At 34.6% G+C, this 12,765-nt stretch overlaps 1 protein-coding gene across 1 annotated transcript in view; it reads right to left on the bottom strand.

Annotated features, from left to right (window-relative positions):
• The window catches only part of RALGAPA2 (Ral GTPase activating protein catalytic subunit alpha 2), a 397,768-nt gene that overhangs the window by 361,272 nt on the left and 23,731 nt on the right, over window positions 1-12,765 (bottom strand). The window contains exons 2-3 of the mRNA XM_051975852.1: window positions 4,421-4,531; window positions 1,400-1,452 (exon numbers count right to left, since the gene is read on the bottom strand). Coding sequence (XP_051831812.1) covers window positions 1,400-1,452; window positions 4,421-4,531 — 164 coding nt within the window. The remainder of the gene's footprint in view (window positions 1-1,399; window positions 1,453-4,420; window positions 4,532-12,765) is intronic.

The following is a 12,765-nucleotide window of genomic DNA, read 5'->3' as shown; positions in this document are numbered from 1 at the left end:
CTAAGAATACTGATATTGATATGATTTATTGAAATTCAAACTCACTGACCTGTTCTCATTAATTTAGAGTAAGCTCAGATGTAGTAAAAAGAAAAAAATACTAAACTTGGAGTTAGGACAGGAAGGTTCGTTCTCTGATACTGTGACTCAAAGCAAGTCACTTTGACAGCCTCTTAACCTTCTGTGGGTCACAGATTCCTTGGCAGTATGATGAAATCTACAGACTTTCTCAAAATAATATTTTTAAATAATTGGAACAAAGGCTAACTTTCAATTAGAGGTAAGTGAAAAATAAAGGTATAAAGGTTTTCCCATCCAAGTCTAGGAATAGCTTGAAATCTATTCACAGACATCTCGGGTATCTCTGAATCCCAGACTAAGAAAATATCTAAGGTCCCTTGCAACTCTGATTTTTTAGGATTTTATGATTTAACTAAGAAGCAGTTGAAGACAGTTGAATGGAAAGAACAGGGATGAAATTAGAACCCCAAAGTTTCCTATACATACCACAATGAGTATAATTAAAGCTCTTTTTTCCCCATTTTTGAAACTCTATCCCATTCAACTGCTTTTAGGGACAAAGTATATTTTTAATTCTTATACTAATATAAATGCCTCCCAAAAGTTTATCCCATTTATCCCAAAAGTAAGAACTAGAAATACTTTTTAGGCCACAAAATATGTCTAAATAGAAATAATAACTTTTTACTAATAGTTCACAAAAACTCAATTTCCTTAAAATAATTTTGTTCTATTGTCAAATAGAATAATTTGGGCAAACCAATAATTAGGGCGTTTGTGCTATAAAAGTAGCCAACAAAGCTTTCAAGTTCTACCATTGATAGAATCTGGTAAAAAAATAACCACACATCAAGAATGAAAATTATGACTTTGAAGAAACTAAAGTCAAATACATTAAAGATATGTTTGCTTAATAAGGAAAAAAATTTGATTTTTGTATAAGTTGAGCATCTAATTAATTCTCATCTTAAGTATTAACATATAAAGATTTGATATATCTTTATAGAGTAATGGAGTTCTACTGATTAAAAACTTTTAATATAAAAACTAGAAGAAAAACTTCATTTAATTAAGTTTTAAAATTATTGGTTTTCAATTTTATTTTACATACATATTTCCACTGAGATCTGAGTAGTGTGCTATTAAAACAAAGAAATGCTAAATATAACAGGAAGGCGGCGACAAAATTTTCAAACATTTGTCCATACACATATTTATGGAACTAAGTTTCTTTTCTATTCTGCCATACAAATAATAAATTGCTACTTAACTATTTACTATTGTCTTTTAGTTGGCACTAAATACCTAGAAAAAGGAATTCTAATTTTCTTTATTTTTAATGCTGATAATACAAAGGAAAAAAAAAAAACCCACTTACTTCAAAAAGAAAGAGGATAGAGTCCAGCTCTTCCCGTTGTGACTTATTATTTCCTGGAATATAGAAAAAAATCAAAAGTATTAAGTTATTATGCCAATGTTAGAAATCTTGTGGACAGTCACTTTAAAAGAAAGTTTTATGGTTTTTATTCTTCAGTTAATTGTATTGATTTTTAAAATATGAGAAATGTTCCCCCAAAAGTGTAACATGATTATCTTTTTTGTTTTTCTTGTTCCAACACTGACTTGACTAAAATGAAAAAATTCTAAATTACAAAGTGGTTTTATTAGTCCTCCATATCCTGACTCTTGAGTAACTATATGTTTTATAAAGAAAAAACAGTCCCCCTTTTAAGAACAGGTTTCATATATCAAGAGGAAAAGTTCTTAACATAGGGTCTGTTTTTTAAAAATATATATTTTGATAACTATACTTCAATGTAGTTTCTTTTTTAATTCCATGTACTTTATTTTATGAATTTAAAAATATTATTTTGAGAAGTTATTTGGAAATTCTCACCAAACTGACAAATGAATTTTTGTTGTTCAGTCATTTTGGTTATGTCTGACTCTTCATAACTCCTGGAATGGTTTGCCATTTCCTGTACTAGTTCATTTTACAGATGAGGACACTGAGGCAAACAGGGTTAAATGATTTGCTCAGAATTATATAGCTAGTAAGTATCTGAAGAGGAATTTCAACTTAGAAGATGAATCTTCCTGACTCCAGATCCAGAAGTCTATCAACTGTGCCACCTAACTGCCAAAAAGAAACAAGTTAAGAACCTCTTGTCTACAACTCTGATGGATTTGGATTTTTAAACACAGAGGTAATTCAGGTCAATTCCAATAAACTTGTGATGGAAAGAGCCATTTGCATCCAAAAAAAGGACTGAGGGGACTGAATGTGAATCACAACATGGCATTTTCACCTTTTTTTGTTTTCTTTCTCATTTTTTTCTTTTTTGACCTGATTTTTCTTGTGTAGCATGATAAATATGGAAACATGTTTAGAAGAATTGTACATGTTTAGCATATATTGGATTACTTGCTGTCTAGGAGAGGGGGTAGAAGAAAGGGAAGGAGAAAAAATTTGGAACACAAGGTTTTGCAAAGGTGAATGTTGAAAACTATCTTTGCTTAATTATCTTTGAAAATTAAAAGCTATTATTTAAAAATAACAAAAATAAAATATCAAAAAAAGAACCCCTGATCTGGAGCTTTAATTTTTCTTTTTTATTATTTTGAGTCAAAATCACATTGTAATTTTCTTCTCCACATTCCTGTAGAATCAGAAGATGAAAACTGAGAAGTGAGATACAAACTAGGTAATTTAAATATCTAAAAGATCTGAATCAATTTAGCAAAATATATATACATATATATACACACACATAAATATACACATAAGTATACACACACACACACACACATATATATACATACACACACACATTTGTGTATATGTATTTGTATATACATATATATTTGTGTGTGTGTGTATATATATACATGTGTGTGTGTGCATACATGCATATAAACATATACACACAGAGAAAGTTTATATAAAACAGGTCTTCTTCTTGAACTTTTCCCATTCATGACCCTTTTTTGACTGAATAATTTTTCAATGACCCTGGGTATGTAGGCATATAAAGTAGGTACACAAATCACACATTTACTGATAATAAATCATAATATCATGACCCCCACATTCAGTTAAGAGACACTATATGGGATCGTGACCCACAGTTTATAAAGCTGGGACATAAAAATATAGAATCTATAGCTATTTCTAAATTAAATCTCAAAGTCCTCACAGTCCATAAAACTAAGGAAAAAAATGATTAGTGCATGGCTCAAAATATGTTATAACCAAGAAATCTCACATCATAAAAAAAGTTCCAAAACAGTATAACCCATTTGTAACGACTGTAAACCAGATGAACACAAATCAGATACCTGACAGAAATTAAAGACAGAAATCACAATGAGCTACCTCTGGAAGTTACCAGGAATCAAAGTATGCTTTTATGATAATAAAATATATATGGAATGGGCCACATAGAATTTATTGTGCTACTTAATTCAATGTTCCAAGGTTTTCTCCATGACCACATATACCATACTAATGAGAATTACAATCTCCTTTTACAAAATAGTACAGGGTTTTCATTCACTGATTTGAGCAAAAATAAAAATTCATCACCTAAAAGCCAACTCTTTAAACTGAGCAAAAAAAAAAATGACACACATAAAAGCCCGGTGCTTAGTGACTCGGTGCTTAAAGCCATTCAAGATTAGCATGGCCATACTACTAAGCACTCCAATGGCAAAACTGGGTTCTTCAGAACTCTGGATAACAGTCCTATGACATATACCTTAGGAGAATATGTCTTACATTTAATTTCTGAAGACTTCACTTTCCTTATCCTTAAAATAAAAATGTTAAACTACAATGATCAGAAAGATCCTTTCCAGGTCTATTTAGGAACCATGATTTCATGTACATTGAAGCAGCTACCTGGTACCCGGCACTGAGTGATAGGCCTTTAGTCATGAAGACTCCACTTCTTAAATTCAAATCTATCAGTTACTAGCTGTTACTGAACTCTGATTGAACAAGTTACTTAAACTCTGTTCTTATTTGGAAAATGGTCTGGACAAAACAATGGCAAACCACTCCAGCATCTCTCTCAAGAAAACTCCAAATGGGGTCACAAACTGACATGCATAACCAATGATTTAGTGTGGACTTCACAACTCCTCCCATTTTCTTTTGCTAGCTACCTTTTAGCTGTTTTGCTGTTCATTAGCATTTTCCTTCTAACATGAAATAAAAAGAAGAGAGAAAATAAATATCACAGCTGTATTTCTACTTTTCAATCCAAAAAATGTGCATAAACTAAAACACAATAAAAAAAGGACTTTTAAACTGTTGCCATTTAACATCTGAGAAAAATCCATACATGTCAGTACATTTTAACACAACATAATTTGAAGGGGAAAAAAAAAAGCTTACCTTTTAATTTTAAATTATTTTCCAGTGTTATGAAATTTTCATAAAAGATGAAATATATCTGAGAATAGTTGGTCTCAAAAAAAAATTTCAGTTCGCTTGTATCTACAATATCTAAAAAAAAAAAAAAGGAAAAATGTTTTCATTTATAATCACATGCTCAGGCCATTTTGAGAAATCATAAACTTATTTTATAAAATGTGTACAAAAAGTCACAAAGTACTGTTAATTTCTTGGAATAAAGAAGATAAAACTTTTAAACAAGCATCAATAGCACAATGGGCAGAATTGATTTCAAATTATAACTATGCCCTCTTTTAACTCACAATCTCACTAATTCACAACTTCCTGACCTATCAAGATGTATGATATTATCTATTTTATCTAATTAATAAAGTGGTATCATTGAATGAGATTGTGTAAAATACACTGAGCACTATGCAAATATGTGCCATTAATATCATCATTCCATTAGGTCTATCATATGTCAACTAATATAACTCCAAATTTTAATAAAGTTAAAAGGCAGGATTATTCCTCCAGATATATAATATACTCAGTTATCAATAAATCTTTGGATTCACAGAAATAGCATTATATATGAAATCACAGTACTGTATATGTTCAAATCACAGTAATTCCTCATTATCTGTGTAACTTTAGCCAAATTCTAAACCTTCTGAGCCTGTTTTCTCACTGTAAAATGGGCATGGCTGGAATGGAGTGGGAGGGCATGGTTTCAATCAGCTAATAAATAAAAAAAGTTCATTAAGCTTCGTGCTAAATACAAGAGATAAAAAGAAAGGCAAAAGACAAGGTCCTGCCTTCAAGGAAATAACAATCCAAAGAGGGAAGACAGAAGATGAAAGAAGGTGAAGGAGAAGAGTGTGTGAGGAAGGAAACTGGGGTGGGATAGGAATGATAAAGCCCACAGGAATAATAAAGCACCTAGGTAGAAAAGAAGTGTTAGACTGGATAGCCTCCTAAAATGGGGGATCTAGAAGGAGCACATTACACTACCCTCCACCCACTCCAATCAGAGGAAAGGAAAAGGCCCAAAGGTAGGGAATACTGAGGAGATGAGAAGATAGGTAATCTTGAAGGAAGATAAAGTTCCTTGGGACATGAAGAAATCCAGGAGAGTGCCGCCAATAGACAAATTTTTAAAAATTTTATATAAATGAATCAAAAAATCAAGAATCAATAAGTGCAAAGCACTGTGCTGAGAGCCACTGTGTGGCTCAGAATGCTATGGGGTCACCATTTAATAAAAAGCTGGAGAGATCTCTAGGAGCAAAGCAAAAGTTTATCGTATGTTCTCCAGAGAATAGGTCCCACCCATCATCTAACAGGCAACATAGAAGGGAGGAGGAACCTTCTGGGACAGGTTTTACACTTTAAATAGTCCCTAACTCAAACACCCCTCCCACCACTGACCATCATCCTCATTGGCTGAGGGTCTTACATTCTAAACACAGGAACTACCCAAGAAATTGAATTTGGCCAATAAGTACACAGTTGCCCATATTTGAATGAAGTAGGGAGAAAATGATATCAGGGAGGAGGATAGCAGGAAGGGGACTCAGGTGTGCCTTTGAGTCACTGCTCAAAGACCTTTAGGCCTACTCCAACTCTGAAGTAGATGAAGCCTTATAAGATAAAAGCCAGTCTCTATTGCCAAAAAATTCACATTCCAACAAGGGAGAACATTCAATTGCAAGATTTCAGCTGTAAGATCTTTGGGAAGATCCCATGGTTGGGCTATAATTGGAGTGCAGTGGTTAAGCAGGTGCAATTCTTCTTCTTTAATGTCATTTTCATTAATAAAATCATATCAGTTTCTGGTGTCATGCCATTTGACAGTGCCAAAGATTTTTGTGACAATGTTGTTTTATCGATCAGTGATTCAGAAATTGCTTCTTGGGATGATAGCAGGGAACACTATGTGGAAGCATTGCTATTTACAGAGGTTTTAGATTCAGAGTTCTGATGTTTCCATCAGTGTCAAGAGAGAGGCTGGTTAAAGTACTGCCTGTGGTTTCAATATCCTGGAGCATGCTGCTTCCTCTCTCCCTCAGGGTTCCCTGCTGCTTCAAATAAGACTGGTTTGACTACCTTTAAAGTGACATCTGGATGGCACTGGTGGAAATAGATGTCACCTTTCCTACAGGTCCACTTCCATCAATGATAATTGGAGTTTTTGTGTTGGACTTAAGGACCCATAATCTAGAAAGAAAGTGCTGTTACTCCCAAGGCTCTTGTGTTTATTTGCAGCTGGTTAGCAGTTGGGTCAAAAATTGTTGGGTGGGGGAGATAAGGAAGGTGAGCCCTTTCTCACAATTATTTTTGCCTTCAGTTAGTGACTTCAAGGGCTGGGCTAAAAGCAGATTTTGTGGTTAGGTAGCTACTTCTATTTCCAAGGCTCTGATTATGGATTGTCTCCATAAGAGTTTCAGAAGAAAGTGATTAATGTCAGGGTTTGGCTTACCTGACACATGCTGAATATTGAGAGGAAGATATTGACAATCATTGCAGGAATTTTATTTTGATATTTTTTTCCTTAAAAATATAGGCTGTCCATTTTAATGATGTTAGCTCTATATACTTCTGAGAGGTTTTTTAATTTCAATATCACTTTGCCTAGGAATGTGTATTGAATAAAAGAAATAACAGTGGTACATTTGTTATAAGATGAAGAAAATAATGTGGAAATGTGGTGTTTGTTTCTAAGGATTCAAATATGAATTATGCTTATCACTCTCTTAACCAATTCTTGATCACATCAAGTAAGGGGATAAAGAAGGCATGGTTAAAAAAAAAAAAAACTTTTTACTAGTACTACAAGAAATAAGATTTTACCTTTTTTTTGGGGGGGGGTTGTTTTATTTTCTTTTTCTGATGAAGTTTTTTTTCCTTTTGTTTTTTGTTGTTGTTTTGTTTTTGCCATGGCTTTTGTTAGAAATAATATTATGTTTAAAGAATAAAAACAGACAATTTTCAGATGAAGAAATTAAACCATCTATAATTATATGAAAAAAAATGCTCTAAATCACTTCCTCCCCCACAGGCAATTGGGGCTAAGTGACTTGCCCAGGGTCACAAGCTAGGAAGTGTTAAATGTCTGAGGCCAGATTTGAACTCAAGTCCTCCAGACTTCAGGGCTGGTGTTCTATGCACTGCACCACTTAACTGCCCCTTCTAAATCACTTTTGATTAAAGAAATGCAACTAAAACAACTCTGAGGTACATCTCACATGTTATCAGATTGGCTAAGATGACAGAAAAAAGATAATGATAAACGTTAGAGGGGATGGGAGAAAACTGGACAATAATGCATTATTGGTGAAGTTGTGAACTGGCCCAACCATTCCAGAGAGCAATTTAGAACTACACCCAAAGAGCTACAAAACAACACACCTTTTGATCCAACAGTCTCACTACTGTATCTGTATCCCAAAGAAATCATAAAGGAGGAAAAAGGATGCACATGTGCAAAAATGTTTGTAACAACTCTTTTTATGACAGCAAAGAATTAGAAAATGAGTGGATGCCCATCAACTGGGGAATGGCTGAATAAGTTATGATATATTAAAGTAATAGAATATTATTGCCCTATTAAAAATGAGGAACAAGCTGATTTCAGAAAAGCCTATAAAGATTTATATAACTGCTGCTAAGTGAAGTGAGCAAAACCAAGAAAACATTGTACACAGTTAACAGCAAGATTATGTAATGAACAACTGTAAAAAAATTTAGCTCTTGTCAACTAATTCCAATTAGATCCAAGACAATTCCAATAGGTTTAGGATGGAAAATGCCATCTGCAGCATCCAGAGAGAGAACTAAAAAGACTGAATTCAGATTGAAGTATACTTTTTTTACTTTTTTTTTTAGTTTGCTTTCCTTTTTGTACTGATTTTTCTTTCATAACATGATTAATATGGAAATATGATTTTTAAAAGTATAGTATACACACAACCTATATCATATTGCTTGCTCTCTTGGGAAGGAGGAAGGTAAGGTGTGGGGAGACTGAGAAAAATTTTGGAACTCAAAATCTTACAAAAATGAATGTTGGAAACTATTTTTATACATAATTGGAAAAATAAAACAATACTGAAGAGGAAAAAAGAATAAATCTACCTAATTAATCTCAAAGTGATCCTCACACAATCTTTTTGATCTTTCATAATTAACTCTCTATTGCATTTTCCAAACTTGCCCTTTTCTTCTCAAACCACATACCTCCCTTAATTCTCTTCAACCTCAGACCTTCCTTAATTCTCTTCCTTCTCAATAGAGGACCTAAACTCCTCTTTCACTCAGAAAATAAGAGGCAACCATAGAAAGTACCCTTTTCTTCATTCTTCCTACTTGAGTGAGTCTCAGGCTATACAGAAACTATTCCAAGAACTGAAAAACCCCTTGCCTTTTCCCTTTCAAGGGAGAAGCACAGAACCAATCTAAGCTTTAGACTCTTTTCCTGATCAAGTGGTTTGCACACAAAGTCACCAATTTTATTCTTTCTGGTAAAAAGGATAACACCAGGTTTTATCATCTACTTTACTAAAATTATCCAGGCCTTTCTACCTGTCCTCCCTCTAAGCCTGAAGACCTCCACAGCACAGTAATGATAAACTAAAGAACCCCAGGCCTTACCTTCTACTACACCCTTAAGACCTTCAGAATTATTCTTCAGTCCTAGGGGTGAATTTTTTTTTATATGTTATCTATGTCATTTAGAGTAAAAGCTCCTAGAGAAAATCTAGAAGGGAGTATATAGCTTTTTCTATTTACATTCCTAAGATTTAAAATATATATATATATATATATATATATATATATATATATATTATATATATATATATTTTGAAAAAGTCACAAGTTCATCTATTGCAGACTCCTTCTCCTTTACTTTACACCTCAGCACACCCCTACACTATCTCCCTTTTTTTCCTTCCTTTTATTGTTGTCTATAAGGGTAATTTTTTTCTTGCTAAGGTTTGACTCTCAAGTTGTACTCTTGATATTTTGCATTTTTCCTTCAGGAATCTTCCCTATTAATTACTGTCTTTCTTTCTCATCTGCTCTTTCCTTGTCATCTAACAACATGCCTAAATCTCCTTCATCCAAAAAATACTTTCTTTTGATCCTTCCAACTTTTCATGCTCTTCTACTGTTTCTTCTCCTTCTCAAACAAAACCCCTAAAAAGAAGTTGTGATCATGCATTGCCCTCTTTTTTTAATAACATCTCATCCACTTTGAACCACTTACAGACTGGCTTCAGAATCTATCACAAAATTGAAATTATTCTCCTTAAGGTTACCAATAATTATTATAACCAATAAATCAAATACTTTTTGAAGTCTTTTTAAATGACTTCTGCACAGTTTTTGACATTGTGAATGTCCTCACTTCTTTCCAAGATTCTTCTGTGACAATGTTTTCTCTTGGTCCTCATTCTTACCTGTATGAATTTCTCAATCTCCTTTCTTCAACTATTACCCAGCTATCAACCCTAACCTTGAGTGACTCAGAAGATTCCCCTGAAGCTCCTTTCTCTCTAAGCTATCTCAATGGTAATTTCATCAGGTTCCCAAGAGTTCATTTATAATCAGCTCTAAATCTATAATTCTATGATTCCCAAAACTAAATGATTTTCAGTCTCTTCTGAATTCAAGTTCTCTACAACATTAATTCCTATTTACCATTACATATCCACATGAATGAATGAAAAAGAATATTAAATGCACAAAGCGTTGTTCTAAATTCTGGGGATATAAATGAAAAAATAAGATAGAATTTGCTGTGGAGGAGCTCACATTTGAGAAGAGGAATGACTTCCATTTGACCATGTAGTTATGAGACAGGCATTAACTTCTGTCTGAGGCAATGCATCTTCTCCTGGTTGTGTGACTTCCAGCTCCGGCTGTCTCCAGCCTCAATTGAAAAAAGAAGCAACTTTCCATCTGACACAACTCTTGCCCTCTTATTATATCTAGTTTGATAATCTGCCTCCTTCAATGGGGAGACTCTTCTCCCCATTGCACTCTGATTCTAAAAGGAGTGATTTTCCTTCTAACAGATGACCTACCTCTCCAGTTCCACCTATCCCTTGAGGGAAAAGGAAAATTGGTAGGGAGTAGGATTTCCAAGTACTCCCAGAACAGGTTCGACTTCAATCTCCTGCTTTTAGAATAATCAGAATGTAAGAAACTGGGCATTCCATTGTGCCATCTATCTTATGTTTATTTCATGTCTATTGTCTGATGCCCTGATTCCTCCAGGAAGAGAAGTGACACCTTTAACTCAATGATTAACATAATAATATCAGTCATAACCTACAAAATCCCCATGACTCAACCCCTGTAGGTAATCATTCAAACCCCATTTTTTCCACTACCTCACAACTTGATACCATATTCGCATCTCCCTCAACCCTTCCTCACAAAAAGTCCCAACCAAATGTAACTCACCCCTTTCATTGTACCCTTCTAAAATACCTATTCCATTGGCAACAAATTAATCTTCATCGTAAATCTTTTCCTCCCCTTTATTTTCTATCTTCTAGCAATCCCTAAGACCTAGCTCTCCCCAGATGACCTTTGTCACCCTTTCCAGTACTGGCTGTTATTTCACTCAATACTGTTGGTTCACTGGTCAAGGTGGAGGAGGCAGAATATTCCTTACTCCCAACTATTACTTCTAAGTTCTCCAAGTTCTAGCTACATTAATCTCTTCCTCTGAGGTTTTTACCTCTTCCACTCAATAAAACCATAGTATCTACAGTCTGCAGATCTGCAAGATACACCCTTTTCTTCCTCAGAGAGCTTAGTGCCTTGCTCACAATCTTTCTCTTTCCCAGCTCCTACACTCATATTATAGGATTCAATAGACAAACTACCTTTCCCTCAACTATCCCAACTATTCAGTTCTTTAATCTAGTCATTTCCCACAGCTTATCTTCTACTTTACCCCCCCCCACACACACAAAATACCTTTGATCTTGCCATCACCCCTAAATTCATCAATTCCATATTCAAGAATTCTGAAATTCTCTTAGCTGACTCTAATCTACTAGCTTTCCTTTTCTCTGTCTTCCCTTATTAAATCCTACTCTTCACATACCCGATGACCTCCAAACCATCAATCCCTCAATTCTGTCCCAAGATATCACTTCTGTACTAACCACTTTCTCTTCTTTTCTTCACTTTGATCCCTTGGAGAACCAATTCAATTCTATACTGTAAACATCTCTTGAATCCGCAGTCCCTTTCTCATATCACTAAGCCAGCCAAGTTTCAGGCTTGGATCAATCCTATTATATGCCAGCTTCATCACTCCTATACATGTACTGATGAACAAAGGTGAAGAAAATCATGTAACTGTTCTGACTAGGTTACTAAAAATGCATGTTACACAACCTCAAATATGCCCTTATTCTCCTAGGCAATCCTACACCTCTCCATATCAATTCACTTTCCCACAATGGCTCTTTCAAACCTTTTAATCCCTCCTCAAACCTCTCATGCAGCAACTAGGTGGCACAATGAGTAGAAGGCTAGGCCTGGGGGTCAAGAAGATCTGAACTGAAATGTGACCTCAGATACTTATTGACTATGTGAGCCTGGACAAGTCACTTAACCCTGTTTGCCTCAATTTTTTCATCTATAACATGAGCTAGAGAAGGAAATGGCAAATTACTCTAGTATCTTTGCCAAGAAAACCCCAAGTGGGGTCATGAAGAGTTGAATACAACTAAAACAACTGAACAAGAAATTTTCCATGGCTCCCTCTCTCGCCCCATCACCTCAGCTAAGAACCTTCCCTCAAATGTTATAGAAAACTTTGAGGTCATTCACCAGAAGTTTCTTCTTCTCTCTTCCTCATTTCATATCAGTCAGGTTCCTTCTGCTACTCTATGCTTCTTCATACCTATCTCAGGTGAAGAAGCAGTCCTGTTCCTTATCAAGGCAAACACCTTTAACTTGAACAGACCATCTCATTCCAGCTTTTACAGCCTCCCCTCTCACTTTCTTTTAATCCTTACAATATGGCTTCCTGTCTCATCTTCTACCAAAACTTCTCTATGTAAAAAGTCAACAAATGATCTCCTAATTGTGAAATCCAATGACTTTTTCTTAATCCTCATTTTTCTTGACCTCTCTACAGCCTTTGGCTCTATTCATCATCCTTTCCTTAATACGTTTTTTTCTTCAGGTATTAGGAATACTACTCTCTTCTACACATGAGACATCTCATTTTCAGTGTCTTTGGCTGGATACTCATCCAAGTCACATCTCTAACTATAGTTATCTCACAGGGCTGTCTACCATTCTCTTCTCTT

This window comes from Antechinus flavipes, chromosome 2, assembly GCF_016432865.1.
Source record: "Antechinus flavipes isolate AdamAnt ecotype Samford, QLD, Australia chromosome 2, AdamAnt_v2, whole genome shotgun sequence".
Classification (NCBI taxonomy): domain Eukaryota; kingdom Metazoa; phylum Chordata; class Mammalia; order Dasyuromorphia; family Dasyuridae; genus Antechinus; species Antechinus flavipes.
This window is presented reverse-complemented; position numbering and strand designations above follow the sequence as displayed.